The sequence below is a fragment of the Schistocerca cancellata genome, chromosome 1 (assembly GCF_023864275.1).
Source record: "Schistocerca cancellata isolate TAMUIC-IGC-003103 chromosome 1, iqSchCanc2.1, whole genome shotgun sequence".
In the NCBI taxonomy this organism is placed as follows: Eukaryota; Metazoa; Arthropoda; class Insecta; order Orthoptera; family Acrididae; genus Schistocerca; species Schistocerca cancellata.
Genome location: NC_064626.1, coordinates 1,251,799,456 through 1,251,823,375, shown reverse-complemented (window position 1 = coordinate 1,251,823,375; position 23,920 = coordinate 1,251,799,456). Strand labels below are relative to the sequence as shown.

The following is a 23,920-nucleotide window of genomic DNA, read 5'->3' as shown; positions in this document are numbered from 1 at the left end:
GGTATGATATCTTAAGCGTTATACAGCGATTACAGTGCGTCTTCTACAAAACATTTGCTGTTAAGTACTACGAACGCAGAAATGGAAATAAAATCGTTTTCAATGGTGAGTTATTAAAGACATCTTTTGCACGTCCTGAAAGCGAATTGTTTCGCACCACTGCATCTACAAGATTCCAAACTTGTTTAGCGTATACCCTCCCCCTTATGGTCCTATCGATTAATACGAACTATTATTAGTGCTATTTTCAGGTCCATTACATTTCGTCGGCCGCTGTGGCCGAGTGGTTCTAGGCGCTTCAGACCAGAAACGCGCTGCTGCTACAGTCGCAGGTTCGAATCCTGCCTCGGGCATGGATGTGTGTGATGTCCTTACGATAGTCAAGTTTAAGTAGATCTACGTCTAGGGGACTGATGACCTCAGATGTTAAGTCCCATAGTGCTTGGAGCCATTTGAAACATTACATTTCGTTGGGGCCTTACGTTACCAACTGGGCTAGCAACGTGTTTTGCAAATAATTTCGTAGGACCCATTCGGGGAGGGTACAGAGAAATGCTTCGTAGCACCTACCTGTAAATATTTTGTAGAACACCCAATGTAGTCGCTGTACGGTGGTAAAGACGCCAGATTTCTGGAAATTAGAAATCTGCTCTGTAGGAATCAGCACGGGTTTCGAAAAAGACGATCGTGTGAAACCCAGCTCGCGCTATTCGTCCACGAGACTCAGAGGGCCATAGACACGGGTTCCCAGGCGTTCGATACAGTTCCCCACAGTCGTTTAATGAACAAAGTAAGAGTGTGGTGTCACCGCCAGACACCACACTTGCTAGGTGGTAGCTTTAAATCGGCCGCGGTCCATTAGTACATGTCGGACCCGCGTGTCGCCACTGTCAGTAATTGCAGACCGAGCGCCACCACACGGCAGGTCTAGAGAGACGTACTAGGACTCGCCCCAGTTGTACGACGACTTTGCTAGCGACTACACTGACGAAGCCTTTCTCTCATTTGCCGAGAGACAGTTACAATAGCCTTCAGCTAAGTCCATGGCTACGACCTAGCAAGGCGCCATTAGCCTTACAGTGCTTGTATTTAAAGAGTCTCATTTGTATCGTCAAGAGCGATGTACCACAATGATGGATTAAGGTTAAGTATTACAGCAGCTACGTACTTTTCTTTATAGCATTCATTATGTATCCTGTTTCAGACCTCACGCCAGCCGGCGTGTGTAACGCGTGTATTTCGGCTACTTCCGAGTGGCGTGGCTGTCTTGTTACGCCACAACAAAGAGCATATGGACTATCAGACCAATTGTCTGATTGGATTGAAGAGTTTCTAGATAACAGAACGTAGCATGTCATTCTCAATGGAGAGAAGTCCTCCGAAGTAAGAGTGATTTCAGGTGTGCCGCAGGGGAGTGTCGTAGGACCGTTGCTATTCACAATATACACAAATGACCCTGTGGATAACATCGGAAGCTCACTGAGGCTTTTTGCGGATGATGCTGTGGTATATCGAGAGGTTGTAACAATGGAAAATTGTACTGAAATGCAGGAGGATCTGCAGCGAATTGACGCATCGTGCAGGGAATGGCAATTGAATCTCAATGTAGACAAGTGTAATGTGCTGCGAATACATAGAAAGAAAGATTCCTTATCATTTAGCTACAATATAGCACGTCAGCAACTGGAAGCAGTTTATTCCATAAATTATCTGGGAGTAGGCATTAGGAGTGATTTAAAATGGAATGATGACGTAAAGTTGATCGTAGGTAAAGCAGATGCCAGACTGAGATTCATTGGAAGAATCCTAAGGAAATGCAATCCGGAAACAAAGGAAGTAGGTTACAGTACGCTTTTCGCCCACTGCTTGAATATTGCACAGCAGTGTGGGATCCGTACCAGATAGGGTTGATAGAAGAGATAGAGAAGATCCAACGTAGAGCAGCGCGCTTCGTTACAGGATCATTTAGTAATCGCGAAAGCGTTACGGAGATGACAGATAAACTCCAGTGGAAGACTCTGCAAGAGAGACGCTCAGTAGCTCGGTACGGGTTTTCTTGAAGTTTTGAGAACATACCTTCACCGAGAGGTCAAGCAGTATATTGCTCCCTCCTACGTATATCTCGCGAAGAGACCATGATGATAAAATCAGAGAGATTAGAGCCGACATAGAGGCATACCGACAATCTTTCTTTCCACGAACAATACGAGACTGGAATAGAAGGGAGACACGATAGAGATACTCAAGGTATCCTCCGCCACACACCGTCAGGTGGCTTGCGGAGTATGTCTGTAGGTGTAGATACCGTACCAAGCAGACTACTTTTAGCAATTAAAAACAAATAAGCCTCGACCTCTTCCACGATACCCAAATCGCTACCCACCGTACCAACTGCACAGCGCCGCTCTACCTCCTGACAGAGGTAGTTACAGTACATGTGATTAGTGTTGCAAGATTGCCAATCTTTAACTTCCATTCACTGCCAGAAATATGCACAGGACGAAATTCGCGAATTTTTGTATCGCCATTATCTGAGGATTCGCGTTGCAAAGTCGGAGTGCGCGAATTTTTCTTCACCCTGTATAACGATGGAACCTGGAATGAGAGTTCCGCGTGGCCGTGTTCACATCGCAGTTGACGGCTCTGACCGCACTGTTTCTCAAATTCAGTGCATTTGTCGGGAACTTTTGTGAAAGGTTTCAACGTCAGTACTAACAAACGCTGCATCATTGTAATTGTCTTTCCAAGAGCCATTAAATGCAATTATGAAAACTATAGGGTTCCAATAAAAAGGTAATACTTGTTTCAATAGCTGAGTTGTTACCAGCGTTCAGAGCATTACGTGCCCCTCAACACACTGTCAATTGTGGATAACCGCGTTTCCATATCTGATACCGTTCAGAAAATGAGAGGGGTGTTGCGTATAACGTGAATCACCGTGTATGGCAAATTGGTTCAAATGGCTCTGAGCACTATGGGACTTAACATCTGTGGTCATCAGTCCCCTAGAACTTAGAACTACTTAAACCTAACTAAGGACATCACACATATCCATGCCCGAGGCGGGATTCGAACCTGCGACCGTAGCGGTCACGCGGTTCCAGACTGAAGCGCCTAGAACCGCACGGCCACCGTGTATGCTGTGTGCACTTAGCCGCATTTTCTTTGGAGTAAATTAATTCCAGGCATCTCATCATCGCTTTTCTTTGGAGCAATAGAGTCAATTCAAGACATTAACATACGTTTAAGGCAAACATTTTCGCAACATGAAGACGCAGTCATTTTTGTTCGTTTGGTTCTTAATTTATTTAAAAAATTGTTTGAGGTATTTTGATGTATGCGCCAATGTTTTGTAAATATAACTAGTACGGCCATCTGTTAGTGCCGTAGGACACTGTATCCATAAAGGAATTCATTTTCCTTTCGTAGCGAAATACTGACTGCAGATATTGTTTTTATTGCGCATTCTCTCGAACGTTAAACAACAAAGAAACAGCAGAATGTATAGGAAAAAGAAACAAAAGTATATAAACATTTATTTATGCCTGTAAGAATACTGCACTTGTTGGAGACTGTATTGTAACAGCAGCGCGTTGTCTGCCAGTGGTCAGCTGACAGTGTGGTGGTATCCGTTGACTGTCGTGCGGTGACATGAAATATTATCTAGATGAAAAGCAATGTTTGTCCTACTTGCAGGGGCGATATATTAAACAGGGAAGAAAAATATATTTCCTTAGATGACGAGATGTAGACTTACGAGAGGAATGCTGCAAAATGACAACCACATCAACACTGCATTGAACAAGCTATATTTGTCAGGAAATATTGAAAAGTTGAGCTCAACGAATAATTCCTACTTTCTATGCAGACTCACTAAACGTTAAGTAATGAACTCACTTCCTTTCATTCTGAAACATATCAGAAAGTGGTTGTGAGTTTGGCACTTACAACTGCATAAGTCCGCTTTATGAAAATATCATTGCCACTGCAGTAAAGTAGGTTTCATTAGGCGCATGGTGTACGTCGCACTAATATCGATGGTTCTTAATACATCATTATTAGCGTAGTCTGCATGAATGATTGTTTGATTACTGTTGTTATTACGATGCTATATTACACTGAAGCGTCAAAGAAATTGGTATAGGCAGGCGTACCCAAATACTAAAGAGACACAATACGGTCCGTAACGCCTGTATAAGACAAGTTTCTGGCGCAGTTGTTAGATCGGTTTCTGCTACTACAGTGGGAGGTTATAAAGATTTAAGTGGGTTTGAACGTGGTGTTATAGTCGGAGCACTAGCGATGGGACACAGCATCTCTGAGGTAACGATGAAGTTGGGATTTTCCCGTACGACCATTTCATAAGCGTACCGGATTTTCAGGAATCCGGTAAAACATCAAATTTCAGCTATCGCTGCGGCCCGAAGAAGATCTTGCAAGGATGTAACCGACGACTACAGAAAAGAATCGTTCAGCGTGACAGAAGTGCAACCCTCCCGCAAACTGCTGCAGATTTCAATGCTGGGCCATTGACAAGTGTCAGCGTACGAATCATTCAACGAAACGTCATCGATATGGGCTTTCGGCTCCGAAGACCCACTCGTGCATCCTTGACGACTGCACAACACAAAGTTTTACCCTTCGCCTGGGCCCGTCAACGCCGACATTGAACTGTTGATGACTGCAAACATGTTGCCTGGTCGGACGAGTCCCGTTTTAAACTTGAAACGTATCCTTAGAACAATTATACATGACTGTGCTTAAACTGACACACAATATTTTTAGCGCAACGCAATCTGACTTTCAAAAATCCCTGCAAAAGAATGGCCCTGACTAACATTAACCTATACGTTTCACAAATCACTTACCTCACAAAAATCTTGGTTACTCGAACTACTGCAATACAGCGAGCGCCACTACTGCCAGATAAATAAAAGATTCAAACTACTGAAGGCACTAACTACTGATACGCATAGTTAGCAAATGAAAGATTTTGATAGAGAACAAACAATGTATTTACCTCAATAGTGTTCAAAAGTCATAATGTATATAGCAGTTCATGATAGCCAGTATTGCAAATTTCAAAACTCCGCCATCTCTCTCCCCACATCCACCACTGCTGGCGGCTCACCTCCAACTGCGCAACGCTACGCGCTGTTCTCATCCAGCTGCCGCTGCCCAACACTACAATGGCAGACAACAATGCCAACTAGCCACAGACTACACACAGCACAGCGAGTGATTTTCATACAGAGCGCTTTGTGGCGTTACCAATAAGAAAACCTAAACAGCCTACTTACAAACTGTATCGAGCGGATGGAGGTGTACGGGTATAGAGACAACCTCTTGAACCCATGGACCCTGAATGTGAGCAAGGGACTGTTCAAGCTGATGGAGGCTCTGTTATGGTGTGGGACGTTTGCATTTGGAGTGATATGGGACCATTGATACGTCTAGATATAACTCCGACAGGTGACACATACGTAAGCGTCCTGTCCTATCACCTGCATCCATTATGTCCACTGTATATTACAGAGACACCCCACACGTCCAGAATTGCTACAGAGTAGCTCCAGGAACACTATTCGGAGTTTAAACACTACCGCTTGAGCATACCTGGGATGCCTTGAAAAGTGCTGATCTGAAGGGATCTCAAACCTCCTGTACCCTTATGGATTTATGGACAACTCTGCAGCATAAATGGTGTAAATTCCCTCCAGCCCGTTCTGTTGTGGCACTTCTGCGTGCTCGCTGGGGCGCTATACGATATTAGGCAGGTGTACCAGTTTCTTTGGCTCTTCAATGTATTATCCTCAGCTCGTGGTCTAGTGGCTGGATCAAGTGGTTCCGTGTTCGATTCCCGGCCGGGTTGGGCATTTTACCTGTCCGGGGACTGGATGTTTGTGTTGCCTTCATCATTCGTCATTCGTGACAGTGGTTAGGTTGGACTGTGTAGAAATTGGGATTTTGGACGGACGCTGATAACCGTGCAGTTGAGCGCCCCACAAACCAAACATCATCATCATCAGTGTATTATGTGATACAGTGCTACATTACGCCATTACTAACATCTATCAACCTTCGTTATGTAGTCTTTGCATTTAAAAATTCTGCAAACATACAATATGAAGTCAGATTCTACATCTGTACTTGCTTGCAGTATATTCGTCATAAAAAGGTGTTAGGTTGACCAGTGCAATGACGGTGACATTTGGTTAATTAGGACAACTAAATAGTAATATCAGACGGCAGCACTATACACTCCTGCTTGTTTTCGTAACTTTTACACTTACTGTAGGTCTTTGTGGCTGTTGACGAAGTTATGCGGTAGGCGTGAGCGGAGCCTCAGCTACTTAATCCACAGTCTCTCCACGCTATCCAGCAGTTGTCAGTGTCTCAACCAGTGTCGCACTCTGCCAAAACTACGCTTTGGAGTTATATTAAATGGTGGGATTACAGGTGGTACTGGTAGTACTGCGATGGAGAGAAATATAAATGAATGTGTGAGAGAGGAACTGGGAGTCGATGACTTCTCTTTGTGTTTTGTTTGTTTTGTATATACCCTACTTAAATCCCTACATCCTTCAGTGTTAGTCCATCATGTATTTTATTTCATCAGTAATCCATTAAGTATTTTACGTCAACTGCATTTTATACTTAAGAAAAAGTCGTTGAACGCATAGCTTACGTAACCAATACAATTACTTTTGATGTAGGTATAGTTTACATGCACAAACATAAAGTCCATATGCCTTATTTTGCAAATGAATGTTCGTGGTAATGATCAAAGGCGAGAATTTCCTGTTATTATTTATGCGTGCTAAAGTGTTTACAAATAACAATGTTTTACGTGAGCTCGATGAAGTATTGAAGCTATGTTTGAAATATTTTTGTTTCGCGATTTGTATTTTACCAATTCTTTGAGGAAATTTGCTTTTTCTGGCGCTGATAAATCTGAATTTTTATTTTTACTACAACATCCCTCTGTTTACAGCTACAGATCAACAATTTTTGACTAAAACATGAAATAAACGCTGAAAATTTCAGTTTTGCTTTAAATATTGTCACTCTGATGGTAACAGAGTAGGGTAACTATGAAGTACAAAACTCTTCTGTAGGTTACATGGTCCTTATACATCCTCACAAAGTTTCTAGAGGTCGGTCGGTGTGGCCATGGGGTTCTAGGCGCTTCAGTCTGAAACCGCGTGACCGCTACGGTCGCAGGTTCGATTACTGCCTCGGGCATGGATGTGTGTGATGTCCTTAGGTTAGTTAGGTTTAAGTAGTCCTAAGTTCTAGGGGACTGATGACCACAGCTGTTAAGTCCCATAGTGCTCAGAGCCATTTGAACTGTGGTGTCACCGCCAGACACCACACTTGCTAGGTGGTAGCTTTAAATCGGCCGCGGTCCATTAGCACATGTCGGACCCGCGTGTCGCCACTGTCAGTAATTGCAGACCGAGCGCCACCACACGGCAGGTCTAGAGAGACGTACTAGGACTCGTCCCCAGTTGTACGACGACTTTGCTAGCGACTACACTGACGAAGTCTTTCTCTCATTTGCCGAGAGATAGTTAGACTAGCCTTCAGCTAAGTCCATGGCTACGACCTAGCAAGGCGCCATTAACCATTCCTAGAGAGAGTCTCACTTGTATCATCAAGAATGCTGTATACAAATGATGGATTAAAGTTAAGTATTCCAGCAGCTACGTACTTTTCTTTATAGCATTCATTACGTATCCTGTTTCAGACCTAAGCAAGCCTGCGTGAGTTGACGCGTGTATTTCGGCCTCCTCTCTAAATTAGTGCGTTGTGTTGGCTAATCTGCCGACACAACATGAACCATTTAAGTTTCTAGATGGTTCACCGCTTCTGGTATCTGTGGCAGTATAATAAGCCACCGATCACACATGCAAAGAATGTGATTGCAATAAGGTAACGCCTGATAGGCATGCAACACGCTTACTGTACACGTAACGCAGTTACGATCTTAGCTGAACAAAGCTACTAAGAAACCTACCGTACTTTAGACTTACCTGCAGTAGCCTACGGAAGTTTTACATCTGCAGTCTCAACAGACACTACACGCTCCGTTCACCACCTCTGCCTGCCACTGTTGGGTACATTTTCTTTTAATTATTCTTTTGTATCTCTTGTTACATGTCCCGCCGCGCAGAATGGCCGCGTGGTTCGAGGCGCCATGTCACGGATTGTGCGGCCTCTCCCGCCGGAGGTTCGAGTCCTCCCTAGAGAATGGATGTTTGTGCTGTTCTTAGCATAAGTTAGTTTAAGTAGTGTGTAAGTCTATGGACCGATGACCTCAGCAGCTTGGTCCCTTGGAAATTCACACACATTTTGTTACACGTCCCTGTAAGTCTTTAAATGTCCTTATACTTCGGAGAATGGTTTGAAGATGGTCTTCAGAATAGGCTGAAACCGGTCACCATTTTAATAAACGTGTTTAAGAGACGATGACTGATTTAATTTTTTTTTAATTAAAATTTTTTCTGCACGTTTAGCCATCATTTCCACGTCACTGCATGTCCCTGCATGTCACTGCTTTCTCCTTCACATCGCCAACAAATTTATTTTCATTGTTTTTAATTTCTCCACATTGTAACATGAACTCTGAAATGTAACATCATAATATAAGTTAAAAAGCGATTGTTACGAGCTGCACGTGTAAACATGTTAGCCATATCAACTTTACTCGACCCTAGACTGAGGAACATACATGTTTCAAGATGCTTTAGGAAGTAAGAAACAAATCAAAACCATGGGTAATACTTACCATAGAGGGAAAGTGAGAAACGAAATCTGATTTCTGGACTCAACATTATAAATCAGCACAAGCAAAGAACAATTTGCAAACAGGAAAGGACGTACCACCACAGTCCCGTTACTATCTGGAAGATCGCCTTGAATATCTTAAACAAGGTCCGTTAAAGTATGAAATGACGTAAGTGTTACCTATCCAAAACTAACAAAAATTTTATTTAAATATTTCATTTATGTAGCCACGTTGTCAGTCCCTGAAAGGTAATCCTCAAAAGCAAGATATACTCTGTCGAAGCCACAATAAACTCAAGGATGAACTGTTCTCAAAAAGGTTATTTTTGTAGTCTGTACAAAAAAGGTTATAGGGTGGGTAATGCTAATTGCTGGTGTAGTTATTGATTAATAAATGTATTAGACATTATACGTTGACATTTTTGCCATTGTACAAATTAATGATTTAATATCGCTGTTAAAAACATGGACTTTTGGGGTAGAATTTTATTAGTCTCAATGTTAAAACGTCGATGACGAAATTGAAATCAACATCGGCGATTTGTCAATATTCAAATGTTCAAATATGTGTGAATTCCTAAGGGACCAAACTGCTGAGGCCATCGTCCCTAGACTTACACGCTGCTTAAACTAACTTATGCTAAGGACAACACACACACACCCATGCCCGAGGGAGGACTCGAACCTCTGGCGGGAGGGGCCCCTCAGTCCGTGACATGGCGCCCTAAACCGCGCTGCCCCTCCGCGCGGCTTGCCGATATTGCCCATTCCTTGCTCGGACATGTGAATGCCACTGAGAGAATGAATTTGCCCGATTTGTTGATGTATCGCACGCTATCAAACGTGTCTATAAGGAAAGATGTATATCTCTCAGATATGTAACATGACCGAAGAATGCTGGTTGTAAAAAGATCGAGAGGGATCTAAGGTGACTTCCACAGCTTGTCAAGGAGAATCTGATTCAAACTTGACAGAAACTGCTGCTGTCAGTGTAGTGCATCTCTCTGTTTCTGAACGATACTGAGAAGTGAACTGCATGTAATGGACATTTGAACTGCGAATTTTCGTGCTTTCCCGACGGATCTGTTGCAAATACACTTCTCGGGTTTGCCGCCGGATCGTATTGTGTAACTCGCACAATATTTCGTCGATGCAGCTGCTCGATATCATCAGGTGGTTGTAGGTGCTGCTGCCACTGTTGCAAGGCGTCGAAATTTATCATGACGGGAGCTGGCAGTAATACGCGTGCTCGGGAAGACGCTCGTAGTGGGGGGAAAGTGGCGATCCTAGTGCTCCCTGCTGGCAGCCGCAGAAACTCCATCCGCGTTTCCGCTAACGGCAACGACTGAGCTGCCGTCTGTGGTTAAATGCTGAATTAAATCTCAGTTGTTCGTTGCGTTGCGTCGCGTGATGAATCGGAAGTTTTTTTCCCGTTTCGATTTAATGGCAGCCAGTGTTGGATTCCAGGCGGCGCTTAGTTGGAAACCTGCATCCCTGAAGAGAAGATTGTCCACCGTACGGATATGTATGACCTCCTTAACAACACAGTCCCAGAAAGATGGCGCTGGGGATATAATTTCAGTCTTTTAGTACAACACGCGATGTTCCGTGTCCAGGCATTGCTCCACTACTACAGATTTATCAGGTTGTCCCAGTCTTGTATGACGATGGTGTTCCACACAACTTTCTTGCACGGTTCGGCATGTCTGCCTAATATAAGACTTTTCCACATTGGCATGGGATTTTATACACGCTACATGTACATGTACATCTACATCTACATTTATACTCCGCAAGCCACCCAACGGTATGTGGCGGAGGGCACTTTACGTGCCACTGTCATTACCTCCCTTTCCTGTTCCAGTCGCGTATGGTTCGCGGGAAGAAAGACTGACGGAAAGCCTCTGTGCGCGCTCTAATCTCTCTAATTTTACATTCGTGATCTCCTCTGGAGGTATAAGTAGGGGGAAGCAATATATTCGATACCTCATCCAGAAACGCACCCTCTCGAAACCTGGCGAGCAAGCTACACCGCGATGCAGAGCGCCTCTCTTGCAGAGTCTGCCACTTGAGTTTGTTAAACATCTCCGTAACGCTATCACGGTTACCAAATAACCCTGTGACGAAACGCGCCGCTCTTCTTTGGATCTTCTCTATCTCTTCCGACAACCCGATCTGGTACGGATCCCACACTGATGAGCAATACTCAAGTATAGGTCGAACGAGTGTTTTGTAAGCCACCTCCTTTGTTGATGGACTACATTTTCTAAGGACTCTCCCAATGAATCTGAACCTGGTACCCGCCTTACCAACAATTAATTTTATATGATCATTCCACTTCAAATCGTTCCGCACGCATACTCCCAGATATTTTACAGAAGTAACTGCTACCAGTGTTTGTTCCGCTATCATATAATCATAGAATAAAGGATCCTTCTTTCTATGTATTCGCAATACATTACATTTGTCTATGTTAAGGGTCAGTTGCCACTCCCTGCACCAAGTGCCTATCCGCTGCAGATCTTCCTGCATTTCGCTACAATTTTCTAATGCTGCAACTTCTCTGTATACTACAGCATCATCCGCAAAAAGCCGCATGGAACTTCCGACACTATCTACTAGGTCATTTATATATATTGTGAAAAGCAATGGTCCCATAACACTACCCTGTGGCAGGCCAGAGGTTACTTCAACGTCTGTAGACATCTCTCCGTTGATAAAAACATGCTGTGTTCTGTTTGCTAAAAACTCTTCAATCCAGCCACACACCTGTCTGATATTCCGTAGGCTCTTGCTTTGTTTATCAGGCGACAGTGCGGAACTGTATCGAACGCCTTCCGGAAGTCAAGAAAAACAGCATCTACCTGGGAGCCTGTATCTAATATTTTCTGGGTCTCATGAACAAATAAAGCGAGTTGGGTCTCACACGATCGCTGTTTCCGGAATCCATGTTGATTCCTACATAGTAGATTCTGAATTTCCAAAAACGACATGATACTCGAGCAAAAAACATGCTCTAAAATTCTACAACAGATCGACGTCAGAGATATAGGTCTATAGTTTTGCGCATCTGCTCGACGACCCTTCTTGAAGACTGGGACTACCTGTGCTCTTTTCCAATCATTTGGAACCTTCCGTTCCTCTAGAGACTTGCGGTACACGGCTGTTAGAAGGGGGGCAAGTTCTTTCTCGTACTCTGTGTAGAATCGAACTGGTATCCCGTCAGGTCCAGTGGACTTTCCTCTGTTGAGTGATTCCAGTTTCCTAAAGCCAAGGTCGTCTTTGACCGAGCACAATAAATTCCTCAATTTTGCTGGTGGCCAAAAAACACATTTGATATCGTGCCTTTTGAGGATTATTTCTATTCTTGAAGACATGCCTCCAATGTAGGGCAAGAACGGTGTTGCAGTTGGTGCCTCCGCATCTTCATTTACATCCCTACTTCGCATTTGCTTGGAACGGAATGCATGGCGTATTTTCCTATCTGAATAGCCATTCTGTTGGAATACGGTTCTTAGGTGTTGTAGCTGTAGCTGTCGGCGTCCGAGACCACATGTGCTCTGTACACCAAACAGCGTTAGACAATACCGCGTTGCATGGGGTGATGACTACTTGTGACCTGCAAATATAGCTGCGTATGAGTTGGATTGCGATAGACGTTGTGTTCCAGCGTACCACCAGCTTCTCTTCTGGATATGACGTCCAGGAATGGTAGAATGCCATCCTTTTCCATTTCCATTGTGAATTGTGTATTAGGATGGAGCGACGTCCCGATGCCGGAGAAACACAGGTAATGTCTCTATTCCGTGAGACCACACCACAAAGGTATCGTCTACATACCGCCAGAAACAGGAAGGTTTGAGACTTGCCGACTGCAGTGCTTTTTCCTCAAAGTCTTCCATGCGAGACAGAGGACTTCCCATGGCGACAATGTTCACTTGTTCAAAATACTGGTCATTGAATACGAAATAAGTTAAGGTAAGCACATGGTTAAATAATGCCGCAATGACTTTCTCGAACTGGCTGCTGATAAGCTCTGACGAATCCTGCACAGGTACTTTCGTAAATAAATATACAACGTCAAAGCTAACCAAATTATCTGACGCTTGTAGTTTAAGTGTCTTCAGGTTGTAAGTAGGCTGTTTAGGTTTTTATATTGGTAACGCTATGTAGCGCTCTGAAAATCACTGGCTGTGCTGTGTGCAATCTGTGGCTGGTTTGCATTGTTGTTGGCCATTGTAGTGTTGGGCAGCTGGATGTTAACAGCGCGTAGCGTTGCGCAGTTGGAGGTGAGCCGCCAGCAATGGTGGATGTAGGGAAGAAATGGCGGAGTTTTGAAATATGTAACACTGGATGTCATGAACTGCTATATATATTATGACCTTCGAACACTATTAAGGTGAATACATTGTTTGTTCTCTATCAAAATCTTTCATTTGCTAACTATGCCTATCAGTAGTTAGTGCCTTCAGTAGTTTGAATCTTTTATTTAACTGGCAGTAGTGGCGCTCGCTGTATTGCAGTAGTTCGAGTAACGAAGATTTTTGTGAGGTAAGTGGTTTGTGAAACGTATAGGTTAATGTTAGTCAGGGCCATTCTTTTGTAGGGATTTTTGAAACTCAGATTGCGTTGCGCTAAAAATATTGTGTGTCAGTTTAGTGTTGATCAGAATAAGTAAAGAGCGAAATGTCTGAGTACGTTCAAATAACGTAAGGGGTTATCAGCACAGTAACTCATTCATATGCAATGTCCCCTTAGAAAAAACTGCGTTTTTTAAATAGGGACCCCCATTTTTTATTACATATTCGTGTAGTACGTAAAGAAATATGAATGTTTTAGTTGGACCATTTTTTTCAAGCTAGACAAGTTTCGTTCTTTGTGGTTTTTTACTCACCATATAGTGGAGATGCTGAGTCGAAAAGAGGCGCAACGAAAATAATGTTAAAAGTCAGAGACTGTTTGTGTATTTGTGTGTGTGTGTTTTCGACGACCCCTTGTTGGTCGAAAACTCACTTTCTGAATGTCTTTTTGTTGCGCCTATCTGCGACTCAGCATCTTCGCTTTATGGTGAGTAGCAACAATCCTCTTCATTATATATTGTGTGTGTGTGTGTTTATGTGTGTGGTGTCTGTTATTTTGGACATTCAGAAAGAGCAGCCGCCACGCTTGTTTTTACTTTAATCTGTTGATCGCTATTCGGAGCACACTACGAGGTAATTTGCACCGTTCTGTCCTGCTCTGTTGCTGTCATATGACCGCAGTCCCTGTTCGTTTCTACCGGCCGGCCCACGACTTGCTCATCACCCTCTACGGTTCCAAGTACCGCAGATAACAGGAGCTAACCGCCGGTTAACTGGTCTGCTGATAATTTCCAGTTTCGAGACGCGGCAGCTGCTGTTGGTGGAGAGAGCGGGAAGCTTGTGCGGTACTCACCAGCGCGGACCATGACGTCCCTGCTGAGGACTGCTCCTCCCAGGTTGGACGCTCGGCAGCGGTACGTGGCGGAGTGCACTTGCTCCCGGTAGTCCTCCGCCCGGAACGGCGGGAAGTACAGAGTGCCGTTGCCCAGAGGTTGTCTGCAGAATGAAAGAGGATACTCTGAGGAAAAAACACTTTTAGTCCAACTCCTAGACTTGTTTTATACGCTTTGATGGTGTGCTTTTGATTCTCAGTTCGATGCAGCTCTATATACAAGTGTGTCTCGCGGACCCTCTGCTTCTTTGTGTTAAACTACAACTTACATCCATTTCTAACTGCTAACCCTAGTCTATCCCTGCTCGCCATGTATATTTTTCGTTATCTTTTGTCAGACTGACGGCTCCATTATGCCTGTCCTTTAGGCTAGCTCTCCCGTAAATTTCTCTCAAATTCACTACAAGAACTTTGGATCTACCCATCCAACTTTCAGCAGTCTACAGTGACGCATTGAAAGGCGTTCTTTATGATCGGCCGTCTTCCATATATTCTGTTTCTACGTAGCTTCATCTCACGAGCAATCTTTGCTATTGTATCTGTGGCACGCTGACCGACTTCCGCATATCCATGGCTGTTTCGGGTGCAGCGCTGTATCTGCCCGTGATCTTTTAGGCGAGTGTGCCTTCAGCCGATGCCCAGCGAGGGGTCACAGCCACACATATCTCGTTTTTAAGGAAAACAAGACGTTCTGCTTCAAGCTGTTCCTTTTGAGCTGCTCTGAAAGGAAGGCTTGTTTTCTCGGGAGTGATATAGTGTGGTACGGAGTGTGACTGTGACTGCATAAAAGCAGCAGTGCGCTTGTATTGATGAGGTGATAATATGAAGCATGTACAGTTCCTGTCGATGCACATACTCTGCAACAGAAGGTGATATGTTTCTTTACGAGCAGACGAGCTGTATTGGAACTTGACAGTGTTATAGAATGTGCCGCCGAGTGGCACTCGCAGTTCCGATCAAAGTGGGGCGGATTCCGTTTTCTTAACTTCTTAGTTTTAGTTCGTGATCGAGTTGAGCAAGCCGATATCTCATCCACCAAATTGGTTTTACGTTTTCTATGACTTTTCAAACGTATGTTAACGAACTGGTCCTTGTACGGCTGCAGTGAGAGTAGTACGTGGTTCGTGTAATTAGGTAAGAGTTTTTGAAACACAATAGTAATTATAATGTTAATCTGAATCGCGCATCTTTATTTCAAATTTGTATCTTTCATAAATTAACTAAATTACTAATTTCATCAGATATTGGAATCCAAAACAGCTTTTTCAATTAAACCATTTCTGTTCATATCAGATGTTCACAAAGAATCATTCAGTGGGTTGATAAATTATGTTCGGATCACATACTTACCGTCATCTCGAGAGCTTCGAAACGGTGGCTACTTGACATTTCATTTACTTGGTTTGTGAACTGCCATTCAACGAAATATAACAACTTCATGTATTAATGCATAAATATGAGTTTCTGAATTGTTATTGGGCAAATATTAAATATTGACAGGAGGATTCAAGTTGTATTCAGAAACCGGAAGGTTAAGTAAGAGGCTAATTAACACTTTGTAATGTTCTACCGTCACTTCTACGTGCTTGTAGTTCTCTAGCTCGGATGTTACTTTATAAACGTCGAAAGACATTTATGTCGTGACTTTTGATCTACATGTATTCTTTGTTTACCTGTGGAAACATTAGATCGAGTCTAATGCACTCTTGTCCTTGTTTACAGTATAAAATATTTCTGTGATTTTTCGACAAAGTCAGGTCGGAGATAAGTGATCTATGAATGTTAACAGTTATTGGATTCTTATAAATAATACTTTATTGGTCTTGATCGTATAAACTATTTATAATCATTGATAACTGTTGTTGTGGTCTTCAGTCTTGAGATTGGTTTGTTGCAGCTCTCCATGCGACTTTATCCTGTGCAAGCTTCCTCATCCCACAGTACCTACTGCAACCTACATCCTTCTGAATTTGTTTAGTGTATTCATCTCTTGGTCTCCCTCTACGATTTTTAACCTCCACGCTGCCCTCCAATACTAAATTGGTGATACCTTGATGCCTCAGAACATGTCTTACCAACCGATCCCTTCTTCTAGTCAAGTTGTGCCACAAGCTCCTCTTCTCCCCAATTCTATTCAATACTTCCTCATTAGTTATGTGATCTACCCATACAATCTTCAGCATTGTTCTGTAGCACCACATTTCGAAAGCTTCTATTCTCTTCTTGTCCAAACTATGTATCGTCCATGTTTCACTTCTATATATGGCTACACTCCATACAAATACTTACAGAAACGACTTCCTGACACTTAAATCTATACTCGATGTTAGCAAATTTCTCTTCTTCAGAAATGCTTTCCTTGCCATTGCCAGTCTACATTTTATATCCTCTCTACTTCGACCATTATCAGTGTTTTGCTCCCCAAATAGCAAAACTCCTTTACTACTTTAAGTGTCTCATTTCATAATCTAATTCCCTCGGCATCACCCGACTTAATTCGACTACATTCCATTATCCTCGTTTTCATTTGGTTGATTTTCATCTTATATGCTCCTTTCAAGACACTGTCCATTCAGTTCAACCGCTCTTCCAAGTCGTTTGCTGTCTCTGACAGAATTACAATGTCATCGGCGAATCTCACAGTTTTTATTTCTTCTCCATGGGTTTTAATACCTACTCTGAATTTTTCTTTTGTTTGCTTTACTGCTTGCTCAATATACAGATTGAATAACATCGGGGAGAGGCTACAACCCTGTCTCACTCCCTTCCCAATCACTGCTTCCCTTTCAAACGCCTCGACTCTTATAACTGCCATCTGCTTTCTGTACAAATTGTAAATAACCTTTCGCTCCCTGTATTTTACCCCTGCCACCTTCAGAATTTGAAAGAGAGTATTCCAGTCAACGTTGTCAAAGGCTTTCTCTAAGTCTGCAAATGCTAGAAACGTAGGTTTGTCTTTCGTTAATCTATCTTCTAAGATAAGTCGTAGGGTCAGTATTGCCTCACGTGTTCCAATATTTCTACGGAATCCAAACTGATCTTCCCCGAGTTTGCCTTCTACCAGTTTCTCCATTCGTCTGTAAATAATTTACGTTAGTATTTTGCAGCCGTGACTTATTAAGCTGATAGTTCGGTAATTTTGAAATCTGTCAACACCTGCTTTCATTGATAACTAGTTCAGGGTAAATTAGCTAGCCATCTTCACTTCCGAAATTTTATAAGAACTGCACGGGTAGGAGAGTATTGTGACACAAACTGTCATTATAACAAAGGTTAAGTAGAGTCAGTAAATATAAAATAAGGCAAGCAATTCTGTGTCTAATCACCAAGCTGGTAGGAGATACATTTTCGTCAATAAAATACATACTTGTGCATAAGAACATTTATAGCTGAATCATTTTGCGCCTGTACAGTTAGATGAATGTTTATACAAATACCAATCAAAAACTTTACAATCCGAAAACAAAATATGACGTAATGTTGCAATATATCATTTCAAAGATTGACAACGTATCATCCATACGAAAAGACATGAGATCATCCTAAATATTCTACAGTAACATTGTATCAACTATTAACCACATATGAAGAGCGCTCATCACAAACAGGCGGGCAAAGTATGTATTTTATTGATGATAACCGGCCTGGTGATTAGACACAGCAATGTTTGCCATATTTGGTATGTGCCGACTTTGCGTTATGTTTGTTGTAATGATAGCTTGTGCCGCACTGCTCTCGCTCATTTGCATATTTATATGAAATTTCAGATGTAAAGGTGGCTAGATGTTTAAGCTGAAAATAGTTGACAATGATTACAAATAACTTTTTTGATCTCGAATGCTAAAAGGTTATTTATAAGAATCCAATATTTGTTTGTCAGTTGTGGTTAACTAAAAGTTAGTATTTGGTATACAATGCCTCCAAATTATTGAGAGAAGCATGACATTTTCTTGGTGTTATGACTGTAGTACGGTTGTTACTGTTCACCAGCATCCCACGATTAACCTTGAGAAGTAAATGTAAGGAAGAGAAGTGTTAAACAGTATCGCGAATGATGTGTTCGAGGCTACATGTAACGGAACTTTTTTCCTCGAGTTTAACACAGGTGGTCATGTTAGGTGTTTCACCACTTTCTGAGCGGCACCTCTAACTGTGGCCTAATATTCACACAGTGAAAAACATTAAAGTGAGCACGGGACACACTCTAAGCAGAAAATACAGCCAAGAATACGTGGCCGACCTGGAATAATGACATTCCAACATTGTAAGAAGTCAAATCTAGTTTAAAATGCTAGGATGAAGACAAAGAAAAAGAATATACCATTGAAAAAATCAACAAAGTAAAGTCATCTGGATCTTGTAAGATACCTATACGTTTCTATGCTGACTATGCGAAGGAAATTGCTTCCCTTTTAGCAGAGATTTTTCATTGATGCTGGGACAACGATAGTTCCCAAGCAATTAGAAACAAGTTACTGGACATTCACGTTTTCTAGAAATGTCTTCGGATACATCCGCATAAGTACAGGCCTACGTCACTGACGTTAGATATACCTCCACAATTTCACAGGTGCCAATTAACGTTTTGTTCACCTTCAGGTAAAATTTCACGTTGCACTGTTGGCCTCATGTTTTAGGCGTTACAAATATTTCCACCACGACGTTTAAGTCTTTAGCTCAAATAACAACAGCTCTTAAGATGAACCATGTATCTGAAGTGTGGTTACTCGTAAAGTTGTTACGGATGCAGTGACGCCAATAGCAAGGCGCTAATGCGCTTCGGTCCTGCTGAAAGATAAGGTACTGTTATTTTTTGAACGGGCATCGTGTAGGAAAGAGGCTGTGAAGGGAGGAAGCTTAGCGTAAAGAAGGCACTAATCCCTGAGTGGCGAAACGGAAGACAAGCTCACCGGAAGCAGTAGACGTCGCGAAAGACGAGAGGAGAGAGAGACAAAGAGAGAGAGAGAGAGAGAGAGAGAGAGAGAGTCTTGCAACGTCGTCTGAGGCGAAGGCCGGCCATTGCCCTCCTCCTACGCACACCTTCCTAAGAACCTTCCCCCCCCCCCCCCAACCGCTCACCCGCCATCGTTTTCTCCGCTTCATATCCTGTGGGAGGCTCCGTAATACGTGCACGCTCTGCACCCCGGTAAACGACAATCTAGTGTGACCCTCGGCCCCGCCTGTTCTCACTATCCCCGCAGGTCGCGACCCCTGGGGTCAGGAGGGACACATCGCTCGCTGTGTGCACAGCCTCCACAGCACCCATCCTCAGGAGAAATCTGCCCCTGGAGCTCTGCCACACAGCGGCAAACAGAAGTGATGGCAGATCAACGCAACAGCAGGTACTCTGCTGGAGCTGATGCAAGAAACGTATCAGCTCGTTATTAATCACACTGCTCAACGCATAAGATGATACGGAAATGAAAGAAGCGAATGTTATTAACGTCATGCCACTGAATACGAAACTAACGTTAAAATTCGCATATTAGCTCCAACTGCCTGTAATTACGCTGTCATTCACAGAGTAGCATGTATAAGCAACTGGCAGCAGAGCCTTTATTCATTCCGAAGAGAGATTTGATGCCGGTCCCCACGATAATCTTGCACAAGATAGCTTTCTGTTCTCTGCATAACTGCATCCATTAAAACCTCCTACTGTAGTAAACCTTGACCTCGATCTGCAGTTTTTATCTCTTAAACTATCCTCCATTACTTGAGTGACGATTTGTTGATCCCTCAGGATGTGTCACCCAGCAGATCTCTTCCTTTAGTCAAGATGTGCCATAAATTTCTGTTCTTTCCAGTTCCATTCAGTACCTCCTCATTAGTTATCCGATCTCCTGACCTTGTCCTGCCCGAACTGTTTATGTCCACATTTTACTTCCGAACGAGGCTACGCTCCGCAAAATTTCCTTCAGAAAAGACTTTCTAACACTAAATGAAATGTAAATGTCGTGTTACTAGGGCCTCCCGTCGGGTAGACCGTTCGCTGGGTCCTAGTCTTTCGATTTGACGCCACTTCGGTGACTTGCGCGTCGATGGGGATGAAATGATGATGATTAGGACAACACAACACACAGTCCCTGAGCGGAGGAAAGCTCCGATCCAGCCGGGAATCGAACCCGAGCCCTTAGGATTGACATTCTGTCGCGCTGACCACGCAACTACCGGAGGCGGACTTTCTGACACTTAAATCTATCTTCTACACTGCCAGAAAGGAGATACCATACCATCAAGGAAAAGCTCATTTTATTGTCAAGTGAGGCGACAGGTAGTTCATGTTTGTAGGAGTATACGATAAAACTTTCAGACGAAATGAAACCCACACATCACAATAAAGGATGCGCGAACTGTCGCATCATTACACGAGGTACCCAACTCTGGCGGCAAGTCAGGGGTGGATTCTCACATCCAAACGATCATAAAAGTGCCAAATGCATCCAGTGATAAATTTTTTTTCCCAAGCATCTTTCGCCGTTTGTTGCAATCAGTTCGGCAATAGCTCTTGCAGACCCTGCGGGACAAATGAGTTCCCGATTCTTCATATCCAGTACATGTTCAACGGGAGAAAGATCTGGTATTCTTGTTGGCCAGACCAGTTGTTGTAGGCTACACCACGAAGAGCACGTGGCGTCACATCAGCCGTATGGGGACGTGTACTGTCCTGCTGAATCAGCACATCTTGTGGTCGAAGATATAGTAGTAGCAATGGGTAAGAGCCTGAGTAATATAGAGGACAGAAAGCCTGCAGAAACACCTAATGTGAGCACGAGTTTCAACTGACGACCAGCCTCACCATGAAGTCTGGGACGGGACCAATGAAATGGGCGAATGCACTCTCGACTACGCAGTTCACCAGGTCTACGCTATACACTTCCATTACTCTCATACAGATAACCTACCCTCATCACCTCAGAAAACACACGCCATTCGACTTTCCAGTGTCGTGGGGTTGTAACGCCGGAAATGCATATCCTCCTATTTCCATCTATTGTACTATAAAATTTTTCCTTATTTTGTTACCTCAAGATATGACATTTCTGTGTCTTTGTATATTGTTATTGTTTTATATGCTTTTATGTCGATGTATAATTGGTTTGATTTGTAAATACTATTTGTATTTTTACGCTAGGTCTTGTCTAGGGAAAACTATGCTATCGAACGATTACATCGGTAGGTCGTGTGGAAAACCAAAGTGTGTAGGATCTTTGGGAGTGTTAACTCTGCCGCATGGAGCGCGGGAAGAGGGAGTCTGGCTGGAGTAGGGCAGTGGAGCAGGTGTGTTGTGTGATGCTCCCATAAGTTTCCGCCCTTTCGGGGTTTGACAGCATGTAATTGCGATCGACTTGCGATGATAGTTTCTGACACGGTGTCGCGGACGGGATGCATTAGCTGGCGCACATCAAGAGCCCGTTTCGCCTGGTGACAGTGTCGAGAAGAAGGCGCGCCAACATCCAGCTTCTGCAACAGCGACGGCCGACAATGAGTGACTGTCGCCACCTCCTCGATCGACGGCTTCAAACTTTAAAGCAACCAACAAGGAAGACTGGAAGCATGTAAAGTATTAGACCTCTATGGCAGACCTCAGCTTTTCAAATTGTTCGATTTGCATAACTAAAATTACAGCAACTTAGCATGAACATTTGTTGCTCATTGTCCCAATTGCATTACCAAGCAGGGTCCCTTCCTTTTCCGGTATGAACCCGAGTGTCGTTGAAATTCAGACGCCAGAATTAAAGTAATATCATTCCATTTCACTGCTTTAATTTCAAAGTTCAGTTAAGGTATTCATAGCTGGCTACAATATTTAGATTACACAAGCACAAATTAAGAGTGCGAGTTTTGTTACCATATTTTAACTTACCTGTGACTGCAGCTCAGCTTGGTATGTACTAAATTTTACTATCGTTAATTGTTCAGAATCATTTAACTCAAGTTCAAGGTTAAATCTCTTATTTCTAAACTGCGTAGATTCAAGTAGCTTTTGAAATGATTGTTGAGGTAGCCCAAGACTAATCTTATTTTACTGAATTTCGTAGTGCTTCAGAAACAAAGCTCACTATTTCTTTCAGTCACCAAATTAACTTTCATTTTTCCGGTTTTATTAATTCTTTTGCTACATTAAGTCAGAGTGTTGCGAAATTTATTACTTCTGACAAACATTCAGTTTTCACACAACACGTGTCAACCTTCAGTTGCCACGCTTTTAGTGCTAAATATATGTGCATTAATCTTTCATTTTCAGTTATTGTAGTAGTTGTCCATGGACTGGCGACCGTAATTTTACCCAAATCTCAAATATCTAATTAGCGCCAATTAATTGTTAACGTAACGACCGCACATTTACTTTCTTTATTAACTTTACCCCTTTTCAAAATTAATTTCCACCAATTTCATTTGCATTTTTCCATTCATTTAAATGTAACGCTTTCCTCCCTCTTTACCTACAGATTAACTTCGGTGACGATTGCTTTTCCCAAATTTCAATTAGGTACACGCGGTTTAATTTTTCACTGTCATTAAGGTCGATAAGTGAGGGGGAGGTTACAGGCTCAGTGGTAGCCTTACGCAGAGGTACACGTGATTCTCATCCCCCTGGCAGGCAGACAATTTTCAATGACTCCTGATGAAAAAGCAGATGCAACATGTGGCCGGAACTCAACCCTGTATGATGTAGGTGGGACAGCGCTGCTCGTACAATGAGTTGATCTTGACGGGTGTCTGTATTACACCGCCATCTAGACATGATCTACAAGTGTGGAGATTTTCCGCAGACCACTGTTGAAGGCAGCGACACACCACAGATAAATTTTGCCCAGCACGTGTAGGAATCTGTCGAAACGTCCATCCAGCATCTCGCAGTCAAAATGGTTGAAATGGCTCTGAGCACTATGGGACTTAACATCTGTGGTCATCAATCCCCTAGAACGTAGAACTACTTAAACCTAACTAACCTAAGGACATTACACACATCCACGCCCGAGGCAGGATTCTAACCTGCGACCGTAGTAGTCGCGCGGTTCCGGACTGAGCGCCTGAACCGCTAGACCACCGCGGCCGGCATCTCGCAGTCCTGAAGCTGTTCAGCAAGAGTACGCAGTCGCCTGTGGGGCATGGTTGTACCCTGGAATAAATGATGCAAACACTGTTCACTTCTAAACTCAGCGAAGTTTCTGCCAGTAGAGTCAAAACACAGGATGCACAGACAGCCCTCCTGAGCACCATATGATCGAAAACGACTGTGACAAACGAGTCACTAATACTACGACCTTTCAGTATGCACATATACCGTGGTGCCACTGAACACATTCCTTGACGGTGTTGCATCTTTTTTCCGGCAGTGTATGCTAATACTTTTCTCTTTTTCAGTGTCATCCTCAGTATTACATTCTGTGTTTTATTCATTACCAACTATTCTGAACTCAAATGGCATAAATCATCAACTACTTTTATTGTTTCATTTCGATTCATTTAATTTTACTCCATTCTATTACCTTTGTCTTACTTTGCTGACATTCATCTTATAAGCTAAGACATTATCCACTCCACTCAACTGCTTCCATTTGGGACCTGTTACAAAAGTACAGTGCCGTGGACAAACGCCAAAATTTTAATTTCGTTTTACAGTTTCTTCCTTCTTTCCTTCATAGCTTGCTAA

The 23,920-nt window shown here is 43.0% G+C and overlaps 1 protein-coding gene across 1 annotated transcript in view; it reads right to left on the bottom strand.

Moving 5' to 3' along the window:
* The window catches only part of LOC126094923 (Down syndrome cell adhesion molecule-like protein Dscam2), an 873,814-nt gene that overhangs the window by 632,482 nt on the left and 217,412 nt on the right, over window positions 1-23,920 (bottom strand). Inside the window, exon 4 of the mRNA XM_049909573.1 lies at window positions 14,224-14,366. Within this exon, the coding sequence (XP_049765530.1) occupies window positions 14,224-14,366 (143 nt within the window). The remainder of the gene's footprint in view (window positions 1-14,223; window positions 14,367-23,920) is intronic.